Source organism: Lampetra fluviatilis, chromosome 52 (assembly GCF_964198595.1).
Source record: "Lampetra fluviatilis chromosome 52, kcLamFluv1.1, whole genome shotgun sequence".
Classification (NCBI taxonomy): Eukaryota; Metazoa; Chordata; class Hyperoartia; order Petromyzontiformes; family Petromyzontidae; genus Lampetra; species Lampetra fluviatilis.
The window spans coordinates 7,910,103-7,936,745 of NC_136326.1; the positions used below are offsets into that span (position 1 = coordinate 7,910,103).

Here is a 26,643-nt window from a genome sequence, read left to right on the forward strand (position 1 = left end):
CCAGGGGGACTCGGCTTGTGGGGGAAGTCCAGGACCGCTTCGCATATTCGCCACTGATATTGGAAGTGAGCGGGCATCGAACTTGGGGTATCGGGTTTGCAGCGCAGTGCGTTGACCACTCCGCCACCGCTCCGCACCATTCTCCAGAACTCGCACGCATTCGCACACCTGCAAACTGGAGTCCATCCTGTCTCAGCTTCTCCCCCACTCCTCCCTCCACACTCCCCCCACTCTCTCGCACCCTTACGCAACCTTAGAAATAACATTCCATATTTGGGCGTCCGCACCAGTCGGAACTGATTACTCGGTCAGAATTCAATAGCCCAGACAGCAGCCTTTTTGGCCCAATATTCATCCCAACTTCCGAACGTCCCATTCACAGACCGCGTATTTTTTCCCCAAGAGATGCTCGATTTGGGCGACCTCGGCCAGCGGCGTTGCTCCTTGCGGCCGCGGAGACTCGTCCCTGACGCACGTTTTGCACACCCGCGCAGACTATGTGAACGGTGGGGAGATGTTCACCCACCTGTACCAGCGGGAGCACTTCACCGAGGACGAGGTTCGCGTCTACATCGGCGAGATCGTGCTGGCGCTGGAGCACCTGCACAAGGTAAACCCGCGAGCGCGCCTGGGGAACCGTTCCGAAAAGTTGGGGACACCGAGCCGGCAACGGCGGAGACCCTGGGTTCGAACCCAGAAGACCGGCTGCTGCCCGTGACTCAACCACGCTCTCGAGTCCTGTTCTGTTCACGCGCATGATGGCAGCGGCAACACGTTCATGGAGCTCAATGCCATTGATGTCGAGGTCCTGCTGCTGTTGCTTGTCTTTAACATATTTCTCTATGTGTCTCTATATCTCTGTGCGTCTTCATGAGTCTGTATGGGTTTACTATACAATGGCTCCATGGTTTAGGTTGCATGGCAACATTGGTACTGGTGTGGCTTGTCTTTCATGTATCTCTATGTGTCTCTATATCTCTGTGCATCTCCATGAGTCTGTATGGGTTTACTATACAATGGTTCCATGGTTTAGGTTGCACGGCTACAGTCGCACCCGCTGTTGACGGAGATGTGTAGCGAGCACCCTCTGCTGGCGTGCTCCCCTGCACCCCCTCCCCTCCCCGCCACAGCCTAAAGCACCTGCTTCAATGCGCGGTGTTCGACTCTCCAGCACAATCATCGAGACTCGACTCTGCATCATCAGCTGCTAAGATGATGGGGGGGGGCACAGGTCGCAAACGAATTTTGATTCCTTACCTGTACCCGGCCGCACCAGGGTCGCAAGCGGGCACCCGTACCCGTACCCGGCCGGGTAGGGTACGGGTACCCGTACCCGATACCCGGCCGGGTACGGGTAGCCGGGTATCGGGTACCCGATTACGACCTCTGGGATGAAGCCATGTTGCAGGCGCGGGTGGGTTGATTCTAGGAACTTGAATTGTGAGAAGAGACAAGACGTTGGGAAATGAGTCACAAACGGTTACTCACCAGTGACTCACGGCCTACCCGTACCCGTACCCAACCGCACCAGGGTCGCAAACGGGTACCCATACCCGGCCGGGTACGGGTAGCCGGGTATCGGGTAGGGTACGGGTATCGGGTACCCGATTGCGACCTCTGGGGGGGGGGGGGGGGGGGGGTGCCATACGGCGGGTGATGTGGCCCCGGTGTTGGCGTGCGCTCTCTGATGGCCGTTTATCCAGGTTTACCGCCGGGGTGACTCTGCCCCTCTCTCCCGCTTCAGCTGGGAATCATTTACCGGGACATCAAGCTGGAGAATATCCTCCTGGACTGCGAAGGCCACATCGTGCTCACGGACTTTGGGCTCAGCAAAGAGTTTGTAATAGAGGAGGTATGTGCCTCTGTGTGTGTGTGTGGCTCTGTGTGTGTGTGTGTGGCTCTGTGTGTGTGGCTCTGTGTGTGTTGCTCTGTGTGTGTGTGTGGCTCTGTGTGTGTGGCTCTGTGTGTGTGTGGCTCTGTGTGTGGCTCTGTGTGTGTGTGTGGCTCTGTGTGTGTGTGTGGCTCTGTGTGTGTGTGTGGCTCTTTGTGTGTGTGTGTGGCTCTTTGTGTGTGTGTGTGGCTCTGTGTTTGGCTGTGTGTGTTTCGCTCTGTGTGTGTGTGGCTCTGTGTGTGTGTGTGGCTCTGTGTGTGTGTGTGGCTCTGTGTGTGTGTGTGGCTCTATGTGTGTGTGTGGCTCTGTGTGTGTGTGTGGCTCTGTGTGTGTGTGTGGCTCTGTGTGTGTGTGTGGCTCTGTGTGTGTGTGTGTGGCTCTGTGTGTGTGTGTGTAGCTCTGTGTGTGTGTGTGTGGCTCTGTGTGTGTGTGTGTGGCTCTGTGTGTGTGTGTGTGGCTTTGTGTGTGTGTGTGTGGCTCTGTGTGTGTGTGTGTGGCTCTGTGTGTGTGTGTGGCTCTGTGTGTGGCTCTGTGTGTGTGTGTGTGTGGCTCTGTGTGTGTGTGTGTGGCTCTGTGTGTGTGTGTGTGGCTCTGTGTGTGTGGCTCTGTGTTTGGCTGTGTGTGTGTTTCGCTCTGTGTGTGTGGCTCTGTGTGTGTGTTGTGGGGAGCGGGGGTGTAGTCACAGTTAACACGCTGCGCTATGAACCCGGTGACCCGACCAACATCATTGACGATTATCTGAACCGGCGCTGATCCTCCCTTAGGTCTACTCAACCTTAAACGAACGTATGTGGTGCAGTATGTAAATATCACCACTAGGGAGACAAATGTGTCCAGGCATGGTGCTAGTCACACCACGCTATCGTGTGCCCTGCCGACCTTCATATGTACTCGCTATCAGCACTTGCTTCGGCAGCCTGTGTAGGTTATATGGGTGATCTTTGTCTTGGTTTGTGTATACATTTGTAGGGTAGTGGTTCACACATTGGAGCGCTACACAGTACAACTGCGAAAATACGCTCCCATGTATTCAAATCAGAATATTGATTTTTCCTGGAGGAATCCGATGAGCTCTCGATCTCTTTTTAACAGATGTCCAGTCGGGGCACGGGGTAAGAACGTTACAACAACAAACGACACAACAACACAATAGTAGTGCAAAGTCTTCTTGGTTCTTTCGGTAAAGTCACGTAGAAGGGAAATAATAAAAATAAAACATAATAAAATACAATTCTCACGACGTTTCGGCCACAACGCAAGCAGCCGTCCTCTGGTGAAGAACAGGTCTGTCGGAAAGACAGCGTCAGACAGGTAAACAAATCTCCCAAAGACAAACAAATACAACAACTAAACCATGCCCATCCTACCAGGCAAAGCCTACTGAGGCATTAACTTATTGTTCAGAAGCGACCTGGCCACCACAAATGAATGCTCAACAAAATTGGCTCATCGTTTGGACATTTATAGCAGCAAAATAATCTAAAAAGTCTAAACTACGGTGTTTTCTGTCAGTGCTGTACATACGCGTAGAATAATGCTTCAGAGTTGCGAAATGACTAAAAATTCCAACACAGATGACTCATTTGGGATCGCGCACAGCGGCAACCATCACCCCATGCCGGCAGACTAATGCCTTCTAGCAGATCCAGGTGCCGAATCACCTTGTGCTGCTAAAGGGGCAGCTGTAAGCGGAGGGTGTGCCCCCCTTCTAATGTGTTAAGATGCGATGAAAGTTGCTTTTCGTGTGTGTGAAGCCTTTGAGAACAATACACCCCTCCCCCTCCCTGGCGGGGGGGTGAGTGCGGCCTCTGTCGCACACCCCGCTCATTCTCAGTGTTATTCTTTTGTGTGAAACGATCCTCCCCTCTCCGTGCGCGTGCCGTGCGTCCAGAACGAGCGGGCCTATTCCTTCTGCGGGACGATAGAATACATGGCACCGGAGATCGTGAAGGGAGGGAATGCGGGGCACAATAAGGTTCGTCTCCACGCCGGCAAATTTCAGCCGCTGTACACACTGCACACACCTGATGGTTGGTAGTAGTTGAAAGTTGTACCTTGAGGGATCGTGAACGATGGCGTTGAGACGGACTCAACTATGGGAACGCCACTGTGCCCTGTACAATTTTGCCAGGCTGTAGACGCACTGTACTCTTTGGTTATTTCGGTACAGTCACGTAGGTATAAAATATCAAATAAATTAAATCACGATGTTTCGATTGCAACACAAGCAATCATCATCAGGTGTGAAAACTACAGCACAACTACAGCTAAAGATTTTCTTGCTGTAGTTTTCACACCTAATGATGATTGCTTGTGTTGCAATCGAAACGTCGTGATCTCATTTATTTTATATTTTATACCCACGTGACTTTACCAAAGGAACCAAAGAGTATGGATCCCTGCAGTCACGAAAACTTAAAATCTAGAATGTAGACGCACTGCCCTATGGGAATGTTGCTGTTTCCTGTATGATTGTGCCAGGCTGTAAACACAATGCCCTTTGGGAATGGTGCTGTGTCCGGTATGATTGTGCCAGGCTGTGGACTGGTGGAGCCTGGGTGTGCTCATGTACGAGTTTCTGACGGGCGCCTCCCCATTCACGGTCGAGGGAGAAAAGAACAACCAGTCGGAGATCTCCAAGTGAGTGCCTCTCGTGCCGGGCGGCTCCACACCAATCGCTCCCCGGAAGTGGCGCGACGTACATCGGTGCCTGCAACGGCTTTCGCGTCGTCAGCGTGCGTACGGCGACATCGTCTGGCCCTGCCCCCTTACCGCAGAGCCCCGCCCCTCGCCCTATTGCATCCACCCCCTTCCCACCCGCGTCAGGATTGTGACGACCGCGTCGCGGGCTCGGAAACAACAAATGCTGCGCGTGACGAAACGCGTCGCCGCGAATCGCTCTGAGCGGGAATCGTAACCGGTTGAGCGGCCGGTTGCTGGGACGTCCGCATGCAAGCCACTCTGTTGCATTGCAACCAAGTTGCATGCAACCGATCGTTCAGGTGTGCACCTGGCTCAACAAGACAACAGACGACTGTGGATTTGACCGTGCTTCAAGACTGTCTACAGAAGCGCGTGTTCACTTCGTAGAGAGGCGGTCAGAGGCGGGGGAAACAAAGAGTTGAGCCTGGATTTGAACAGGGGTCAGGGAGCCAACAGCACGGACGGCTGGACTCAAGGGAGTTCCAGACTTTGGGCGCAGCAGAGGAAAATGCATGACCTCCCATTGAGCGAAGGCTGCTGGAGCGGAGAGTGAGTGGAGGAGAGTAGAGTGAGGCAGAGAGAGAGGTCCTGGCACAAGCGAAGTGACGGTAGGAAACGTGTGGCCGACCTCACCTTATAGTGCGAGCGTCCACCCTCCTGCTGCTCCACACGGACCCAGAGCCACAGCACCCGGCGGAGTTCTGCTCGTCCTGCTGACCTCCTCTCCCGTGCTCCCCCTCGCTCCCCCGCTCCCTCCCTCCTCCGCTCCCTCCTTCTCTCCCGCTCCCCGTGCCCGCGTTTGTGCAGGAGGATTCTCCGGAGCGACCCGCCCTTCCCGGGTGACATTCGCAACCCGGTGCGTGACCTCATCCAGAAGCTCCTGGTCAAGGACCCCAAGAGGCGTCTGGGCTCCGGCCCCGCCGGGGCGGACGAGATCAAGAACCACGCCTTCTTCAAGGTTCGTTTGCAGCATCCGTGTCACTAATGCAGCGGTCAGGCTCGCACAGAGGAGCCTTAAAAGAACTCGGCCACGTACCTCCATGACACTGCGGCCCTCAAGAGATGTGTGGTGTGTGTGTGTGTGTGGGGAGCCGTCGTGTCGTTGTGGTTAGCGCACCGCTCCTCCGAACCCGGCGACCCGAGCTCGATTCCCCGTTCACGGCCAACATCAGTGACGATTATATGAACCGGTCCTGGGCCTCCCCTAGGTCGACTCAGCCCCAAATGAGTACCTGGTGTGGTCTGTAAACATCGCCACTGGGGAGACAAAGGCGGCTGGATGTGGTGTTGGCCACCCGTGCCAGCCTTCATAGGTGCTGCTCGCTAACAGGACTTGCCCCAACAGTCTGAGAAAGTTATACAGGGGGGATCTTTGTCTTTGTAGTTGTTATAGCCATACCTATCAGCCCATAAGGTTTACCTGTATTTTTGTACAGGGAAAGTGAGTTTTCCCGTCCATACTGCGTACAGCCGTTTCAACACGGGCCACCTTTTTTTTGTCTATGTGTTTATCTTTCTCCCTTGTGATGGGACTTTGTTGGATGAACATTGCGATTTATAAGGGCACGGAGTGACCAGTAAGGTCTGAATTGGTCTGTAATAAGGTAGGCACTGGTAAGGGGTTGATAGGTATGTATACCGGGTGACTCGGCATTTTCACGGTCGAGAGATTCGCCGGATCGGCGTTTCCGACCTCGGAGTCACCTGGCCGCCAACCATGTGTGGGTCTGCAACGGTGAACCCTCTCAGAGCCGGCGCTGCCGGTTCCTGTGATTTCGCGACGACAACCTCTTCCTGTGGCCGATGCCGAGATCGTGTCACGTGACCGAGCGCAGGTTTTGTTTACGGCCACCCAGTGGCAACATCTGGAAAATAAAGTTATTGCACACAAGGGACCAGGGCACTGGCCGCATTCTTACCAACACATAAAACGTGAGCAGGTTCACAGAACTAATTAAAAAAGTTGCTGGCTTCAGGTAAAACTAGCGTGGCTGTGAAAGTATTCAGTGTGGTGCAGTCTGTGGTTCAGTCGCAGTCTCGCTGAGTTGCAATCCCTGTTGAGTCACCGTCCCCGTTGAGTCCTGGTCCCGCAGAGTCTCCATTCCCGCCGAGTCGCAGTCCCACGTCTCCCCTGTGTGTGTGTGCGCTCCCCAGTCTCTCAGCTGGGACGATCTTGCGGCTAAGAAGGTGGAGGCTCCGTTCAAGCCGGTGATCCGCGACGAGCTCGACGTCAGCAACTTTGCGGAGGAGTTCACGGACATGGACCCCACGTACTCCCCCGCGGCGCTGCCCCACAACTCGGACCGGATCTTCAAGGTTGGTGCCGTGCACGGTGGCGCGGGACTGCTGGTGCTATCCAACCCGAGCTACTATCGATGCTTTGACGCTTGCCTTGCCTTTGTGCTGTTCGCCTTTTGGCGTCGTTCTCTGGTCCGACAGTTGTGAGACGAGGCCGTCAAAGGAGGCCATCTCTGGTGTAGGCCGATCGATTTCAAAGACGATGAATATATTATCAGGGCGTGTTTGTTTTGCGTGTTTTGCCGCAAGTGTTTGAACACCTTAAGACCTGTTTTATTTCCAGAAGGGGGGTAAAGCCTATTCTTACTTTTTTTCATCCGCGGTTGCGTGTTCACCCGCTCGTTGCGGAGGTTCGTGGTGCGAATCGCGCTGGCCACCCTGGTTATTCCTGCCGCGGGTGTATTAGCCATCTTGGTACTGTGCGCCGTCCGCTCCGCAGTGGACGCTCAAGAATCCCGTGATGTCATTTGAAACAGCCCGGGGTTTACCCAAGTTTGAAACATGCCCGCCCCGCACATTACTCCGTTGTGATTTACTTAAGTCATCTCCCCCTGCTGTGAAAGCTTAGGGAGGACCCTCCTGCAAAAGAGTCTTCAGACTCGGTGAGGCTTTCCTCAGTAAACGAGCGCAGCAGCAGTAGCAGCAGTAGCAGCAGTAGCAGTAGCAGCAACAGCAGTAGTAGCAGCAGCAGTAGCAGCAGTAGCAGCAGCAGCAGCAGTAGCAGCAGTAGGTGCTGGCCACATGGCCCACTCGGTGCGCCGCCGTGCCGGCCTATCATGGGTGCTGACTAACAGCACTTGCCCCAACGGGGCCTGTGTTTGTCATGTCAGGGCTACTCGTTCGTGGCTCCGTCGATCCTGTTCAAGCGGAACGCCGTCACCACCGATCCCCTGGAGCTGCAGTCGGGCTCCGAGAGGCCGGCCACCACCGCGGTGGCCCGCAGCGCCATGATGAAGGTGGGTGGGATGGGGGGTGGTGGGGGGGTGCGGGCAGCTCCGGAGGGACTGCGCTCGTGAGCCGTACGCTGGTCAAATCGTGCACAAGACACTCTAAAATATGACGCGCTGTTGTTATTTATGTCCAGCTTAGCGTCACCACAGCGACAACACTATCTTGTGGGTCGCCGTGCGTGTGTGTTGCCGTTTGTGTCACCCTGCGTGCATGTCGCCATGCACATGGGTCGCCGTGCGGGTCGCCGTGCGGGTCGCCGTGCGGGTCGCCGCGCGTGTGGACCGGGCTGTAGTAGTTCACGTGTCGTCGTTGCTGCGGGTGCGTTGCAGGATTCGCCGTTCTTCCAGCACTACGAGATGGACATGAAGGAGCCGCCCCTCGGGGAGGGCAGCTTCTCCATCTGCCGGCGCTGCAAGCACAAGAAGACGGGCCAGGAGCACGCCGTCAAGATCGTGAGCAAGCGGTAACTAGGCCTTCGCTAGGCGCCGCTCGCACCGCGGGGCGCTGCTCTACGCGCGCCCGTCTCTCGTTTTAACGGCGTGTCGTCCTTTGCGGCTACATATTTTAACTTTTGCCGGGTGGCGCTGTGGAGTTGGTGAAACCCCCGTGAATGGTTGCGGAGTTGCGGCGTGTGTGTTTGGTGCTGAGCGGACGCGTGGTGTTGCCGGCAGCATGGAGGCCAACACGCAGAGGGAGATCGCCGCCCTCAAGCTGTGCCACGCGCACCCCAACATCGTCAACATCATCGACGTGTACCATGACACGGTACGGACGCACGCTCGCTTGGCATCGCGGATTATTACATTTTATTGGTATATACGTTGGGAGTTTCCACACAAGCGGCGACAAAATTACGCGACTGCATCTCGTAGTCGCCGCGCAACCCACGACAGGCGGAGGCGTGTTCACAGGTTACGATGTTTTCAGCCGATTGATGAGTGTATAATGTGGTTAGAAGCCAGGGCACCCGGCAGGAAACCCACACGTGTCAGCGAAGGGACAACGCTCTATCCTTTACAGTAACGACAGGTGATATGAGTCCACTTTATTTTGCTGTACCGCCTTTTCCTGGCTGAGTCGGGGTGTATGACTCCTCCCCAACACCCACGGGGAGGAGTCTCATAACATCTGTGTGCGATCCACCAACCTTGCAGCTGCCTCCACAGTGCTGGATGTGTTTGTGGTGGGCATGCTGCCTGACGCTTTGCTCCACGTGCTGGCCAGCATCTCCACCGTGAAGCCGTGAGATTTCTGGAGAGGCTCCCCAGCACGCGCAGCGAAACGTCGGGTGTTGTGTCAAAACAATGACTGCACACAAAAAAAGTGTAACTTTTAATTTTCGCTCGGAGAATTGATCGTCGGTCATGTGAACCTTATGGCGGTACCCCAGGGCACCATACTACCCCGGCTCTCGCATAATGTCCGTGATGCAGTCATTTTTAGTCTTTTGATGGTCGGCGATGCGGCAATCGACTCATCTCGACGAGCTGTACACGATGCACTACCACAGCGCGTACGAGCGTTCAGGGTTTCGGCGATAATCGTCCTCGCTGCGTTTCGACATCGCGGAGTGGCACTGATTTCGGATTGATTGGTACCCCAGTCGCGGAGTTAAGTACACCCCTGGAAAAAATAGTGTCCCAGAAATAAAATATTTAATTGCCTCAGCCATTTTGTATTATTTGGTACCCCGAGGTACCGCCATAAGGATCATGTGACAAACGTCACTCTGTGTAACAGCGTGGGTGGAGAAGTGTTGCCTCCTTACTCTCTATATCAGAGGTCACTTGTATGTATGTTGAACTTCTTTCGCACCGTACGTAGCCAACTGTACTAATCGGAGGTGCGGGGGAAGGACAACAAACTATGGGTCTCTGTGTGAGTCTATGGGTCTCTGTGTGAGTCTATGGGTCTCTGTGTGAGTCTACGGGTCTCTGTGTGAGTTTATGGGTCTCTGTGTGAGTTTATGGGTCTCTGTGTGAGTCTATGGGTCTCTGTGTGAGTTTATGGGTCTCTGTGTGATTCTATGGGTATCTTGTGTGAGTCTACGGGTCTCTGTGTGAGTCTATGGGTCTTTGTGTGAGTCTATGGGTCTCTGTGTGATTCTATGGGTGTCTGTGTGAGTCTACGGGTTTCTGTGTGAGTCTATGGGTCTCTGTGTGAGTCTATGGGTCTCTGTGTGAGTCTATGGGTCTCTGTGTGATTCTATTGGTCTCTGTGTGAGTCTACGGGTCTCTGTGTGAGTCTACGTATGTATGTTGAAATAATTTCGCACCGTACAAAGTCAAGGGATCTCAGAGGTAGCTCGGACCATTCTCTCCGGGCCGTGCTGCTCTGCGAGAGCTGCGAATGGATTCTCCCGTCTCGTGATGTGGCTCCTGTCGGGCAATCGGGGCAAACTTGGGGGAAGAGACGAAAATATTTGTACGAACCCGAAACCATATTTTTCTTTAAACCGGCAAGCCCCACTCGGCTATATAACTCTTTTTCAGAAGCGAACTGGCCACTAACGATAGCTCATCGAAGTTGCTTATTATGTGGAGATTTATAGCAGCCAAATACTCTCAATGCATGTTTCTAAATGTGGAGGGAAAAACCAGAGGACCCAGTGAAAAATCCACGCGAGCAGAGGGAGAACATGCTTCCCAAAGGTTGCCAGTGGAGACGAGAGGGGCCGCCCCCCCCCCCCCCCCAGTTGCTCAGCGTAAATTTGTTCTTCGTGCACCTCCGCCTCTGTGCCCGGGGCTTCCCTGCGCTGCCGTGAGTTCCGCCGTACTCCGCTCACCCGCGCCCTCTCCCTCCGCCTCTCCCTCCCCGCGTCGCCCCCGCAGCTGCACACGTACCTGGTGATGGAGCTGCTCAAAGGCGGGGAGCTGCTGGAGAGGATCAAGAAGCGGTCGCACTTCAGCGAGACGGAAGCGAGCCGCATCATGCGCAAGCTCGTGTCCGCCACCTCCTTCATGCACGATACCGGGGTCGTGCACCGCGACCTCAAGCCCGAGGTCAGGGTCGCTGTCGTGTAGATCTGCCGTAGTTAGTGATAACGATCGAGCACATTTGCCATTGGCGCTTTCTTTGCTTTGATGATTTTGATAATTTTGCTGCTATAATGGTCCAAATGGTAACCCACTTTGTTGAGCTATCATTTGTGGCCAGGTCGCTTTAAAAAAATGTGAATGCGCTTGTAATAATTATTTATTTTCCTGCGATTCGCAAACCCGGTCACAAAATCTTGCGGGGTGTGGGCGCATCAAAATCAGTTCCTCGTGCTGTCGAAGTGGTGGTGTCGGTTAAAATTGTGATTTGAGACGCGTTTGTGTTCTGCTGCACACCGGTGTTTACTGCCAATACGTCCGAATATTGTTTTGCTGGCCGTCTTGAATGGGTAGGGCCTCGCGTGCCCATGGTGGGCCATGGGAACGAAGCTGCCGGCTTCCCCCCCACCCCACCCTGCGCCATGGCCCCCCACGGTGCAGGTCACGCACGAGAGTCTTTACCGTCGTCATTTCTTGAATCCGCCCTTCCCCCCTTCCCCGTCGTTGTCGCCGGCGCAGAACCTGCTGTTTGCGGATGATACGGAGGGCGCCGCCATCAAGGTCATCGACTTTGGGTTTGCGCGGCTCAAGCCACAGGACAACGCGCCGCTCAAGACGCCGTGCTTCACGCTGCAGTACGCCGCTCCCGAGCTGCTGCAGCACGCGGGATACGACGAGTCGTGCGACGTGTGGAGCCTCGGCGTCATACTCGTGAGTCGGCGCGTCCCACTCGCTCGCCCCCTTCGCTCTTCCGCGCTCGCTGCTGCTGCTGCGGCTGCTGCTGCTGCGGCTTCTGGGGCTGTTACCGCTGCTGCTACTGCTGCAGCGGCTGCCACCGCTCACACAGGCTCCTCCCTGTCGTCATACCTGGGGTTGGAGCGCACCGGTTCCTACCTCACTACTGCACCAGATAGGGATTAGGAGTAAAGCAGCAGTCGGCAATCGATGATGATGATGATGCAGCAATTGCTGATTTATTCGAGTCTCTCGCTCACTCGCCCATGCCTAGTCGCCTCCTCATCACTCTTCTTTCACGACGACGACGACGATTTCTTCGAGTCGATTTGAAGGAGGATTCGAGTGACGTGCCACCGATGGTTGCCCGCCGATGACCAAAACTTCTCTCGTCACGTTTTATAATAATCATCATCATGAACAATTCATCACTTCCTCCGAATAATATAATCCGTCATTGAGTACATACAACGCAGGCACGCAGTTTGCGTTGACGCTCTCGGAGAGAGACGGAGGTTTAGAGACGCGGGAACTCACTGGCAAGCGCGCAAGAGGGATAACACTCGGTCTCTAACGATTGCCTCCAAGCTCTGTGGACCTCGATTGCAATCGTTGACCGGCTCCATTTTTGAGTGTTTTGCGCATGTTGGGAGGAAACCGGAAGTACCCGGAGAAAAATCCCCCACGCGTAGTAAGGGAGAAGTGTAACACCCAATCCCAGTACAGACGGGAATACAGATGGACATTGTTCACAATGTCTATCTTTTAGTGATATTAACCCACTTGCTGTACTGCCATCACACCCTGGCCATAAGTTTCACGCTGCAAGAGGTGGCGACCATGACACCCGTGGAGTTTCATGAGCGAGTGTGTGCTTGGTCGTGTTACGGTTAGCGCTCTGTACTACGAACCTGGCTTCCCGAGTTCGATTCCCGCTCATGGCCACCACCGGTGACGATTATCTGAAGCGGTCCTGGGCCTCCCCTAGGTCGACTCAGTGTCTAAGGATCACCGCTGGGGAGACAACCCGTATGCCGTTCCGGCCTGTATAGGTCCTCGCTAACAGCACTTGCCCCAACAGTCTGTGAAGGCTTTACGGGGGGATCTTTGTCTTTGTGATCCACCAAGCCTTGCTCACTCCACAGGGCCGCATTACACATGCGGAAAGATTCATCCAGCAGTGTATAGGTGGTGGCCGATGAAGATGAGATGTGGGCAGTGTTTGCGTTGTCGCTCATCTCTGCTGTCCGCTCCCACACCCCTGTCTGCTGCTGCTGCTGCGGCGGCGTCTGTGCGCACAGTACACCATGCTGTCTGGGCAGGTGCCCTTCCAGAGCCACGGGCAGCCCATGACCTGCAGCTCGGCCACCGACATCATGAGGAAGATCAAAGAGGGAGACTTCTCCTTCGAGGGGGAAGCCTGGCAGAATGTGTCGCAGGCCGCCAAGGATCTCATACAGGGTAGGGCTGCTGCTGCTGTTATTGCTGTGGCTGCTGACCATGCTGTTCCTGTCACTGCTGTACCTACTGCTGCTGTTTCTTCTGCTCTTGCTGCTGCTTCAGCTGTAGCTCCTGTTTCTGTTGCTGCTATTTGTGTGTCTGCTGCTGATATTCGTGTGTCTGCTGCTGCTGCTGTTATTCCTGTTGCTGCTGCTCATGCTGTTCCTGCTGAACCTACTGCTGCTGCTTCGTCTGTTCTTGCTGCTGCTACTGCTGTAGCTTCTGCTGCTGCTATTCGTGTGTCTGCTGCTGCTGCTGTTATTCCTGTTGCTGCTGCTCATGCTGTTCCTGTTGCTGCTGTACCTACTGCTGCTGCTGCTGTTTCTTCTACTCTTGCTCCTGCTTCTGCTGTAGCTCCTGTTTCTACTGCTGCTATTCGTGAGTCTACTGCTGCTGTTGTTCCGGGTCAGAATGCTTCCCGATTGTGAAGCGTCTGCCTGTCTCTCTGCTGCTGCTGCTGCTGCCTTAAGCGATGGCTCAGCTCCTGACTTGACACAAAACAACTCGAGATCTGCTCTGCTCGTGCTTTCGTAAATCAATCCACGTCGCTCCCAAACACCGTACAGCCGCCAGCCGTAACACAGAACCACTGCACTTGCGCAGCTGGATGAGGGCCTCCCCACGCCGTGAGGGCCGTGACGGTGATTCGGCGGTGGTGTCTGTGCGTCATGCGCAAAGTTTTTGTGTATTTCCCGCACCTCTGATTAGCACGGTTGGTTATGTACGGTGCGAAAGAAGTTTCAACATACATACGTATTGTGTGTGGTGGTTGTCTGTGCTTGAGATGCTGGTTGTGTTGCAGACATGGTGGTTGTGTGGTAGATATGGTGGTTGTGTGGTAGGGGTGGTGGTTGTGCGTGGTGCATGTGTCTCGTGAGCGGTGACCGAATCTGCGCGATATGTGGTGCCGCGATTGGGACGAGCAGGGCTCCTCACGGTCGACCCCAGCAAGCGCGTGAAGATGAGCGGCCTGCGCTACAACGAGTGGCTACAGGACGGGAGCCAGCTCTCCTCCAACCCGCTGCTCACACCCGACGTCCTCGTCTCCTCCGGCTCCTCCGTCAACACCTACTTCAAAGCCACGTTCCACGTGAGGCCCGTGCCGCCGGGGTCGCGCCGCCGGGGTCGCACTGCCAGGGTCGCACCGCTAAGGTCATCGCCGGGGTCACGCAGCCAGGGTCACACCGCCGGGGTCACGCCGCTAAGGTCGTGCCGCTGGGGTCGCATGACCAGGGTCGCGCCGGTGTTGAGGATTCGGGCTTCCAGATCATTCACAAAGACAACGATCCGCCAGATAGCCTTAACAGACAGTTGGAGCAAGTCCTGTTAGCGAGCACCTGTGAAGGTAAGCACGGCACACGAGGGGGTGGGTGGCCAACACTATGTCCGTCTCATTTGAGGCTGAGTAGACCTCGGGGAGGCCCAGGACCGGTTCAGATAATCGTCACCGGTGTTGCTGGCCGTGATCAGGCTTCGGACTGGGGTCGCCGGGTTTGTAGCGCAGCACGCTACCCTCTCTCACACACCCCTACCCACTCACCACTTCCCTGCGCTTCGTCTCCTGTTCTAAAGCCCTCAAAATAATAATGACCTTGCTCCATTCTAGAAAGTGTTCCACTCTCATCTGTCGCAACTCTTGACAGCGATGTTATTTATTTTCCGGCCACTTCACGGTTTTGGGTCTTTTAGGCCCCACGCTCGGTAACCGTGTAAATATTAAACACGTCCGCGCCGTGCAGCGCGAGTGGCCGGCCCGGTGACGCCCCCTCACCATCCCGCATGGCTCTCCCCCCCCCCCCCCCTCACTGCGCCCCCCACACTTCCCGCAGGCCTTCAACCAGTGCAAGCGCGAGGGCTTCTGCCTGCAGAAGGTGGACAATGCTCCGCTGGCCAAACGGCGCAAGATGAAGAAGAGGAGCACAAGCACGGAGACGAGGAGCAGCTCCAGCGAGAGCTCCACCTCCTCCTCCTCGCAGCCCCACGGCGAGTCTCCTGCTCGCCACGATCATCATCATCACCTTCGTCACCCACCTCTTCCCCGTTTCACCTCCTCCTTCTCCCAGCCTCACGGCAAGTCTCATCATCGTCGTCGTCACCCACATCTTTCCAGTTTCACCTCCTCCTCCTTCCAGCCTCAAGGCAATTCTCATCATCATCATTGTCGTATTTGAAAATGGATTTGGTTGGGTTAGGAACCAAAACTCAATTGTGAATCCAAACGTTGGCTGCGAGAGGCTGTGGCTTTCTTCCGGTTAAATTACCAACCTATAATAATCACCTTGTATTCCTTCTCCTTCCTCCTCCCGTGTTTCCACAGCCACGCCGAAGGTGGTGAAGTTCAAGGACAAGTCTTAAAGGGCCCGTCGAAAAGAAAGAACGCCGAACATTTGACTCCCGCTCGGCGAGCGGCGGGGGGGGAGCCTGCGGGCCCCCCCGCCGCGGAAGGACGCGAGCGAAGCGTGGAGTCGGCGAAGCGTGGAACTCTCCTCCCCCTCCTACGCCCCTCCCCCCAGCACTTTACACGCCCCACGGCCATCAGGATCCCCGTGCTGCCCACACGGACGGCCCCTGGGCAGCGTGGGCAGGTGGAGCGCAGCACGCAGCCTGCGTTCCGCCGCCCCCGCTGTGCTGCCCACGCCTCTGTGCGAAGAGCCGCTGCTGCGAGCCGGTGGTGTTGACTGCCGCCGGTGGTGTTGACGACCACCGCCGGTGGCTTTGACTACCGCCGGTGGCTTTGACTACCGCGGTGTGAGTGAGAGTGACTGGCGGTGTGAAGTGCCGGCGTGCGAGTCGCCCCACCGGGTGTCAACGCCGACGAGTGCGAAGCGCGGGGTCCGTCCGCGGCGCCGCCCGTCTCCCGGCGGCGCGCACCGCGAGGACTGGACCGCCCACGTTCCGCGCCCGGGCGCTCTACGTCGAACCGCGGCTGGAGGACTTCGTCCTGGTTCCGATCTCTCGATGCTTCCACGGAGGGGTCCGGTGGCCCCCGACGGCGACGACGTACGCCGCTCCGTAGCTCCCGGTGGCCCCGGTTGGCGCTTTGCTGCAAACGGGGTGAGGCCGACGACGTGTACCCTGGCGCTGACACGCGGGGGCGGGGAGGTAACGACTTCGGCTTTTAAGATGCGAAGAATGACCTCGGCCGTTGTTTTTTTAATGTTCCACAAAAATGATACGAAAAGAGGTTGCTGTGCAGAGCTGTATTTTTCTAAGGGTATTTAATTTGTTTTACAGAACGAAATATTTTGAGCGTTACAGAAGCTCCCCTCCCCCCGTGACTGCTGACATGCGAAGCATTACCTTGTTTTTAGAAACCATTAATTTAATCGCTTTGGAGAGCTCTGGTTAAAAGTCGCGGGTTGGTATTTACCGGCGCGTTTCGTATTTTATATTCCGATGCGCGACTTTCACCGTCGGCGTTCGCGCATCGATCGTTGATGTCGCACACGAGGTTACGAGACGGTCGACCGTGGCATGGCACCCCGAGCGCTGTTCACCACGACGGGAGTTGGGAAGTCGTGCGCTCGCCACGCTTGGTGACGTCGATTCTGAGAGAACCGGGGCCGACTCGCGCTCTCCCGCTCGCTCGCTCGACTCATCGACTTGCTCGCTCGCTAATTGACTTGCTCACTAACTCGCTCAATCTCGCGCTCACTCGTCGATTCACTCGCCTGGCGTCTCGCTCACTGGTTAAACTAAAGCACCGAGGCGCATCTCGCCACGGGCCGAGTGCATCAGCCAAGAGCTGGTCATCGGACAGGAGATTACAAAATCCCTCATGTCTGGGATCATCACCTGGGGGGGAGGGCTCGTTACCTGGAAGCTCACGGGCACCATCTGGCACAAGAAGGCCGTTCCGAGCGGCTTCTACGAGATAAGGTGCAGCGAGAGAGATGAGCATGAGATGGAGAGAGAGAGCCGCAGACAAGATGAAAGATGAGTGAAATAAAAGTGGCATAGACGGACGAGAGGTGCGGGACGAGATGGCGGTCTGGCGAGGTGAAACGCGCGAGAGAGCTGCCAGACGGAGAGGCAAGAGATCAGCGGTCGCGTCCGTAACCGTCACAACTTGGCGGCAACTTGGCGGCATTTTCGCACGCGACGCCGTGGCACGACCGCGGCCTGCCCAGCACACGCTCAGTTCGTGGGGGGTGCGGACCCGCCGGACAATTTTGATGGATTAAGCCCCCTGACCTATAGCGTTACGGTACAAACTGGTCCATGGCCAGTCTAATAACTGTGGGTGGGCGTGCATGTCGCACTAGGGGGTGGTGGTGGTGAATAATGCCGAGGGCTAGCCGGTCATCTGGCTGTGATGCAGCGAAAGAAGCGGGTGGCTCCCACTCGGAATACTCGGGGAGTAGAGTTCGGAGTGTGGCACAGTCTCCGCCAAAGGTTTGATCTTGTTCGGAATTTTTTTTACGAATGTGGGGGTGTCTCCTCGTTGTAAATTTTTTTTAATATTCCTTCCCATGTGGTGAACACTCAAGGTTTATTGGCAAAGCTTCTGGTACTTGCTTAAAGCGCGCGAAGGCGCTCACATTGGTGGAAGTAAATCACATACGTCAACTTTCGTTGAGCAACCTTTGCCGAGGCCCCCTAAGGAACGCACAAATCTCGCTCACGGGCCACCCGTTTTTACACCCTACCAGAGCATGGGCAAAAAGTGCGCTAGTTTTTTTTTTAGGTCGCACGTTCAGATTGGTGCTTTCCGGGCGGCCGTGCTTAAAAACGGGCGGCCAAACATAGCCGCCTACCCAAACGCCACGGATCTCACGGGCGCAGCGTGCGGCTGTGAGCGTCGTCGGGAAACTGGGGACAGCTGGGAAGTTTCGCAACGAAAAACGTGGGTTCTTGTACCCTGCGCGTGGAACAACAACGGCATTGTCATCTCGCATGTAACCGCCGTTAAGAGTCGGCGCTGACCCAACACCCCCCCCCCCCCCCCCGTGTTGGTTTCTTTACACGCGCCACGACGCTGTTCCTCTTGAGGACGTTGCCTCTGCGGGGACCGTCAGAGACTCTGCGGCCCCGCACATAAGTGGGGGGTGGGGGTAGTGCCCAGTGCCAAGGTTCCACCTCTGAATAGCACGGTTAGCTATGTACGGTGTGAAAGAAATTCAAGTTCAGTGTACATACGTACGTACAATCAATGTGATGACTGTACACTTCAGTTCTAATCGTTGCACTGACACTTTACACCACTGCCCCTCCGCCTCCTGTTTGCCCTGCTTTTTTGAGTTGGGGCCTTCTGGCGAAAGCGATCTGCTCATCCGCCGCAGCCTTTACGCACGCATACACGGTCAGTTAAAAGCCCTGCTGCAGGCTTGCATACACCTGGCACACTGCAATAGGAGCAACTGACTTGTCTTTCTGGAGACGTTTTCCACAGAGCCGCAAATGTAAACTCGCCGACCGGCCGCCGATTAAAGGCGCGAGGTGTCCGGGTCCGCTCCTAATCCACATGTTGAGCATTTTCCCTTCAACTTTTTTGTTTTTGTGCCACGCACGACTCAACCGTGGGCACCTTCACGTAATTCGAGCCCTTGTGGGTGCCCCGTCGTAGCCCGCAATCAGTGGCGCGTGGCAAAAGCTCGAGGGAAGAAGTTGAATAGGCGCGGACCGACCCTGAACGCCGCACGTGGATCAGCTGGCCGCGTGTAGGTGTCGTGAAGGCTTTTTTTTTTAAACGAGGCTACGGGACTCTCCCTCTTTCACCCACCGCCTCTGCGTGGCTAACCAGAGCCCCCGAGTCCTTTCGGTTGAGGCTGATCGAGCGCCGCTTCGCGAGTTGGCGGTCGTGCCCGGTGCCTGGCGAGCACCGGCGTGGTAAGGTAGTGCACGCTTTTCATGGCTTTACTTGAAACACGGGGCGGCACAGACGTCAGGATTTTACCGGTGCACGACTCGAGCACTTGAACAAGGGCTTACGCTGTCGCTTGCCGCCCAGCTCTGTCGTATCCTTGGGGTTTTTATCGGCGGCGGCGGCGGCATCGCACGTTTAAAGCGAGGATTTTCTTTTTTTAGCGCCTGTTCCTGGCGGGCAGTCCGAGTAATACTGCTGAGCACTGTGCATTGGCGACGCGCTTACAAGAGACTATCACGTCACTGTGATTATTTGAAACAACCCTTTTAAATCCAGTCTTGCCGTGCAGACGCCGGCACGCCCCTTCCATGCGTACGTTTGTGGCGAGTCGTGGGAGGCCCGGCGTTTTTCTGCATTTTCTTGACGTTGGCAATATTCTTGGGGCAGACGGCCCGATTTTACCGCGTCTAGTGAGGCGCGACCCGCGGCGTGACCCCTGCACGCGCGTCCCCGTAAATCCGCGCGTTGGCGGACGGAGCGTTTCCTGCACAAAGCCGTGTGTTGTCGTGTAGTTTTTAAAAGCCTTTTGAAGCTTGTTTTTTGGTAAGGCCGGTGGGGACGGGGGTGGGATGTTGCCTGAGAGTCGGAAGAACGTCACGTATCCCAGAAGACCCCTTCGAGGCGTTGAGCTCGCACTGTGCCCATGCCAGGTTTATTTATTGAAATGCAACGAAGCCTCCGAAAAGGGGAAGGGGTCGACCGACGTCTCCGGGCTCCCTGCCGCCGCCTCCTGCTCGGCCCAGCCGACTCTCCGCTCTGTCGAACCACGGGTTGGATGTGCACAGCGATAGATCGAAAATATGCATCGTGCGCAAGAGAGTTTGTTGTTTTTTTAATGAACGCGTTCCAACAGACTGCCCGACGAGGCTTCCTCGCGATTGGTGCCGTCGACACGCGAACGGTGGGGGGTGGGGGAGGTGGGAGATCCACGCACAAGCACGACCGTCGTCCCTCGTGTCGGTTTTTACGACCGTTTGTCGTCGAACAATATGAATTGGCAATCCTGTGATGGTTGTTTGCCCGCGGAAAAGGAACGATCTTTAAATGTTTCGTAATGGCATGCGCACCCAGTGGGGAGTTTGTCCGAGGATGAGCGGCGTTTGTTGGGTCGGCATTGTTAAGTTATTGTATGGGCTGCTGTGTACTAAATGAGGGATGCTGTATGCGGAGTGTTGCACGTGGAGTTTTGAAGGTCAGCGGGACCGGTCGCAACTGCAAGTGAACCGTTGACCACTTCTCGTCCTTCCGTCTTGAAAGATCTTCACACCGGAGGACGGATATCCACCAGCGTTTACCCGTGTTAATCGCAGCTTTGGCGAGCCAAGCAAATGTTTTTGTAGACTTTTCAAATGGATTTTTTTATTTCCTGAAACAAATATTTCCGACTACTGTACCACCAGCAATAGGAATTGCTGCCGTGTGGAATTGCCTGAATCTCCGATAGCAGCGGGTCGCTGCACCAAGCGCCGTGACGATCCATTGAGATGAATCTCGACGGGACTCCCGCAGTGATGCACCAGAAAGCTTTGACCAACAATAGCCACTGTAGACTGCAGACGTGAAGTACTAGCGCCATCCATTGGTGGACGTTTTTACCGTATTTTAACATTTGAATTTATAGGTATTTTCTATAAAAAAATCTACGATCTGCCTGTGGATCACGAACCTCGTACTGGTCACCGCCGATCTGAAAGCGGCTCTCCGCTTTTTAAAACGTTCCCGCAATTTCTCTTTTTGCCGCTCTGTTTTGCTGTACGCGTCACCGAACCGGCCATGCGTACGGGGTGGGGGGGGGGGTTTGGGTTTAAGTATCTCGCCGAAGCCACGGCAGCGTCAAGACCACGCGGCAGCCGCCCCTTATCTCGTTCCGAGACTCAATCGCTCCAGAAACCGAGACAATCAAAGTGGCCGCAGCAACGCGTCGACCTTCGCTTAAATGTGGACTTGCTCTGGGTGACTGCAGAACTTTGTGTGGAGCGCCAACTTCCTGTCCTTGTTGCTCTGTTGTGCACACACATACTCTGTTGTGCACACACAACAGAGTAATCACGGCTTTACACGTCCCACTTTGTGTATAAATTCCGGGGTCGCTGGTAGACTGGCACCTGGTGCTCGTAGCCAGAGCCAAAGTTAGAGAGGTGCTCCTGACCTAGATGTGGTGTTGCCAGAGGTGGAAATTATTTCGGACAGAATTGGCTGACAACAAGGCTCGCGCACTGTAACACATCCGTATGACCTGTGGCATTCGTAATCATAATATGTATTTATACTGGAGGAATCCGATGAGCTATAAAGCTATTTTTCACAGATGACCAGTAGGGGCTGCTAAGAACGTCACAACAACAAAACAAAAACATGATAATAGTGCAATGTACAATAAAGGTAAACAAAATCGCCCAAAAAAAACAAATAAAACTAAACCATTCCCATCCTACCAGGCAAAGCCCACCGAGGTATTCGCTCGTTTGTTAGAAGCGACCTGGCCACAAATGATAGCCTAACAATGTGGCCCATCATTTGGACATTTATAGCAGAAAAATTAATCTAAATAATCCGTGTGTTTCTAAATGTGGAGTGCCCAAAGCGAGCGGGTAATGAAGGTGAACATTGTGCATCATCTCCGCCCAGCCTCTCGCGCAGTGGGGCTCTCCCTCAAATCCTAACTTCAAACCTAATGAAGTATATATCCTTACGCTCACATCAACTGATATTTAAAGTGCTATTTAAATATGTCTTCATACAAACGGTCCACAAGTTAGTCTACGTTTAAAGTTGGTATCGCGAGAGGTGTCGCACCGGCTTTTGGAGGCCTTCATCCAGCAGTGGGTGGCTAGGTGGCGGCAGCAGTGGTGACACTTCAGCCTCCTCACAGTTCGAAGCGCCTGGGTTCCATTCCCGCATTGGGGAGAATTCCTGTGTGGAGTTTGTGTGGTTCTCCCCCTGTTCTGCATGGGTTTTCTCCTGGTCTTCTTGTTCACCCCCCGCCCCCCACCATCATAGCTAAAACACATGATCAGTATATCGGGTATTGGCCAAGCATCCCTAATGCTGAGAAATTACCGGCAAATTACTTGGTTGGGACTCCACAAAGCAACGTCACGCCCGACCTATTGAAAACTTGTCAGGACCCTCCTGAAAAGAAGAGTCTTGAGACTCACCGGGTGAGTCTCTCCCGGGTAAGCGAGGGCAATAATCGGTGGATTGACGCTGGAGGACGACGGTGACGATGGCGGTGGGAGAGTTGGCGCTCTCACAAATGGCCCTCCTGGTGTCGCCATGCTGCAAGGGGGCAGTTGGGGACGCCCCTCTAGCTGGTCTAGACATTTGAAAATTGCGTGAATTCATCTCGAAGCTTAAGACCAACTCGCTTATTGTATCGAGGTGCGTTTTACTTCCGCGTGTGGTTATGGAGTTGGGTCTCTCGGCGTGCATGCGTGCGTGTGTGTACATAGGGTGCCGTCGCTGTACGGAGAAATGTCTCTGCCGAGTGTGCGAACGAGTGTTTTAATGACTTTTGAGAGAGGCGGCTGCCGAATTGTGTCGTACAATCCTGGATTTGACTTTGTGGCTGGGTTCGCAGCAGAGTTATTTTAAAGTTGACAGTGTCACCTGTGACTGTCCGGTAGTAACTGCCCACCGCCGAAAACTTGAAGGCGGACGTCACGTGCGAGGATTTTTTTGGCAAGCAAACGCACAGGCTGCGCGCAGCACTACGCCGGGGCCGCACCAGAGCGATCGGTTGCACAACCCCCGGGTCGCTCTGAAAAATTGCGCAACTCGGTCACTTGCAACAGTCGCTTACGTCCATAACCGAGGTTTTTTTTTGGTTTAGATCATGTTAACATACATGTGTCGTTGGGCCTACCACTATGCGACACAGCTAATTCGTGAGGGTTTGTCACGGAAACAAAAACGTGCCAATTCGTTACTAGGTCAGCATGCCGGTGGTGTGTTGGAGAATGAACCCACAACATTTACAATTCGAGTGCTGTGACGTTTCACCAGTAATTACAACAACATCCAGCGTTAAATATGAACACGATCTAACCCAAATAACCTGTGTTATGGAGGCTGGTTGTTGTAATTACTGGTGAAACGTCACTGTACTGTAATTGTTTTTGCGTTCGAGATCGCGTAACTATTTACACGATGAAACCGAAAAAACTGTATTATGGATATTGGTCGCGAAAGCCTACAAAACAACAACCAGCCTCATCAGGCGACAGCCACAGAGTCGTGGAGAAATCCTCCTCCTGTCGCTTGCACCGTTGACGTCTTGGCAACTGTTAGCAAGGCAACGGCGTAATCTTACTCGGGCGTGCGCAACTAAATTGCGCGCAACGGATCGCCGGGTGCAGACGCGCGCCGGCGTGCAGAGAGGTGATCTTGACCGCTTGACGTCTACTGCCCACAGCGCACGCCGGCCGTCGAGTCCGTTGAGGTTTTCCCGGTGGGGAGCGTTGCGATGTTCGAGTCGAGTCTCTTGCGTCTGTAAAGACGACCGCAGTGGCCACACACAGCAGCTGGGCTCAGTCGCCCGGTGCTTGTGATGTCCAAGGTGAGCTTCGGTCTACGCTTTGGGGGTCAGATTTACGGCAAAGCAGGCGTTCAAATGCGTGTGAAACTTGACCTCAAAAATGTGCACGAGTAACCTTGTGTTTTGTAACCTTGTATCTGCTACAAGTTACCATTCAACAGTTAGACCAGTTGGTATCCACACCGCTCGCACAGACACCGCTTGTTGCACTTACAGCCCCTGCTGTAAAACCCACTGCTGGATGAGGAGGTGGGGGAGCTTGTTGTGACGAGGGTTATTCCAGTGACTCTTCATCACGCCAGGCGATCTGGGTTGGTGAAGGCGACAGAACGTACAAGTGCAGTACAACAGCAAATGTTGCCCCGCTGTGGCACATGCCAACCGACTTCATAAAAACCCATCGACCCTTCGCGCCCAAGCTTCCGTATGTCTTGACAATCTACCCGTGGTTTCCCCACAGTTCTCGATGGGCACCACGGTGGCGATGTTAACGACCTCACCGGGTTTGCAGGAGGTCGTGGGTTCGATCCCGATCCTGGCGTTGCCTGCTGTATATTTGGAGTTTGCGTGCACTCCCCGTGGTCGCGTGGATTTTTCTCCGGGTCCTCCGGTTTTTCCCTCCACATTTGGAAACGTGTGTTTAGAGTAGTTGGCTGCTGATATACATTTCCACGTGATAAGCCACTTTGAACGGTTATTCGTCGCCGGGGTCACTTCTGAAAAAAGAGCTACATAGCTCAGCGGGGCCTTACCTAATAAAATTAACCTACTTAGTCCCACTCGAGACCATTGGGAGCTCGATACTCGATTGTTGAATCAAGCTCAGTGCGCTACACGCCGCATGCTGATACTCACTCGACCTGCGTCCCACGTTGCGACGTGCTCCAAGCGATGCTGCAGCAACTGTCAAGCATGCAACAACATTTAGTCCCGTGGGCAGAGCAAGCGTCGCCCAACACTTTAGGCCGCAAAGCATTAGCCATATAAATCTATTAAACTTGTTGTTTATTTTATCAGGTAAGGCCCACTGATCTGCATCGCTCTTTTTTAGAAGCGACCTGGCTCTCACAAATGAGATAGCTCATCGAAGTGGCTTCTCATCATCACGTGAAAATGTATTGCAGCCAAATACTCGAAACGCAGGTTTTTCAATGTGGAGAGAAAAATCGGAGGACCCAGAAGTAAAATCCACACGACCACGGGGAGAAACATGTGAACTCCAAATATACAGCAGGTGTCAGGGTCGAACTCACAACCTCCTTTATATAGGCGAGATAATTCAAGAGATAGTTAACATCTCACCACCGTGACGCCTGTAGAATTGGTACGGGCGTAGCTCGATTTAAACGTTGGCCTTGCGTTCTGAAAAGTCTCATTACATAACCTAAGATGCCGTTCCTAACAAATTGTTTTCTGACGCAAAAACACACAAATATAAACGCTTGTCAACTCGGCTAAGATATTTCTCCTTCATAAATGTGTGGGAATAATAAATAACGAGACGTGTGATTAACGAAAAAAAAACACTGCGCACCGCAATTTACTAATCAGGAACGGCGGCGGTGCACGTCGCGTGACGTGAAGCTGCAGTGGCGAGGGCCGGAGGGGGGTGACTGGGGTGGGTTGAGGGGGGCAGGAGGAGCCTCCTGCCCCTGTTGCTCATCAAACGTAATAACGAAACAAACGGAGACGTAAACAGAACAACAATGTCGATGTGCTGAGTGGAATACTGTACTTTGATAACACCCCACTCGATCTAGATTTTAAGTTTTCGTGACTGCAGGGATCCATACACTTTGGTTCTTTCGGTAAAGTCACGTAGGTAGAAAATCAATCGCGACGTTTCGATTGCAACGATTGCAATCGAAACGTCGTGATTTAATTTATTTTATTTTATACCTACGTGACTTTACCAAAAGAACCAAAGAGTAACACCCCACTCATTCTAAACGGGTTGTCACGTGATTCACTTGTTGGCCACATAGGGAAATTGGAACCACCTCAGGTTGAACTCGCTCGTCTAGGCTCGTGAACAACCAATTGCAAAAGTCCCAATATCCCTGCCACCCTCTCAGTCCAGAGTGAATCGTGAGGCGCGTGATTGAAGGGAGGTTTTATTTCTTTAAATTAACAAGCTTGCCTTGTAACTCGGGAGTTAACATCTTGGCGAGAAAAGCACACCGGAAAGCACACCGGAAGGTTAAACAATGCACCATTGTCTTTGAAAGCAAGTTGTACAAAAGGTCTGTCCAACTGCGGGATGAAGGCCCTGCCCTTCACTGTGAGTCGCGAGGGATTCTTTCACCATTACTGGACCCCACTGATGGCCAGTGCACGTGAAGCGGAGGCTCCAGAGGTCGTGCGCAGTGATTTGTACGAACCTAGCAAACCCGAGCTTTAGATTCACGGTCAGCGTCGGCGGCGGCGGCGGCGGCGAGGTGATGTTTGGACTGGCCCTGGGCGTCCACCCAGTGAAGCCACGGAGAGGCCCTTCATCCAGCAGTGGACTGACAAAGGGCTGTACACAACAACAAGGCATTTTATTCGTGTTGAATGTCAAAATGTAATACTGTACACATCGAAGCATGTTGAAATCTGTGCTGCATTTTAATAGAATCGGCATTGCGTATGATTTTATCCTCGTATTTTAGTTGTCTCGGTTTTAAAATGGCACGAGTATATCTGTATTATAGTCCGGCCATCGTTCACCCCCCTCCCCCCCTCTTTACGTGACAAGTTAGACACGAGTTGCATTGCTCTCACGGTCACGCGTGCGCGCACCCGCTTCTGTGACCAACACCGACGATTGTTACCCGCCGAGTTTTTCAAAGCATTAAATAAAACGTTAACGTACGCGGCGCTCTCAACGATGCATTGTGGGATGTTTGCTGTGACGTTTCACGTTTTGTCGTTTACATGAACGTGGGGAAAACCTTGTGTTGGCTCGACTCAACCGCAAAGTTGATTTCTCCCCAACCGCGAGTTGATGGTCAGACAGAGTTGGATTGATAAAAAAAAGTTACATTTACAGAAATTAAACTACATTTTTAAGGCCCGCTGAGCTATATGATTCATTTTGAAAAGCAACCAACCTGACCACAATTAATAGCTCAACGAAGTGGCTTAT

At 54.1% G+C, this 26,643-nt stretch overlaps 1 protein-coding gene across 1 annotated transcript in view; it reads left to right on the forward strand.

The window, feature by feature from the left end:
- RPS6KA5 (ribosomal protein S6 kinase A5) overlaps positions 1-26,375 on the forward strand; it is a 51,654-nt gene extending 25,279 nt beyond the window's left edge. The window contains exons 4-18 of the mRNA XM_078878997.1: positions 495-610; positions 1,745-1,852; positions 3,783-3,866; positions 4,428-4,531; positions 5,402-5,552; positions 6,749-6,910; positions 7,723-7,848; positions 8,173-8,306; positions 8,515-8,608; positions 10,675-10,845; positions 11,398-11,589; positions 12,915-13,074; positions 14,040-14,203; positions 14,943-15,096; positions 15,431-26,375. Of these exons, the coding sequence (XP_078735123.1) occupies positions 495-610; positions 1,745-1,852; positions 3,783-3,866; positions 4,428-4,531; positions 5,402-5,552; positions 6,749-6,910; positions 7,723-7,848; positions 8,173-8,306; positions 8,515-8,608; positions 10,675-10,845; positions 11,398-11,589; positions 12,915-13,074; positions 14,040-14,203; positions 14,943-15,096; positions 15,431-15,468 (1,958 nt within the window). The 3' untranslated portion in view covers positions 15,469-26,375. The remainder of the gene's footprint in view (positions 1-494; positions 611-1,744; positions 1,853-3,782; positions 3,867-4,427; positions 4,532-5,401; positions 5,553-6,748; positions 6,911-7,722; positions 7,849-8,172; positions 8,307-8,514; positions 8,609-10,674; positions 10,846-11,397; positions 11,590-12,914; positions 13,075-14,039; positions 14,204-14,942; positions 15,097-15,430) is intronic.
- Positions 26,376-26,643: the final 268 nt, after the last annotated feature.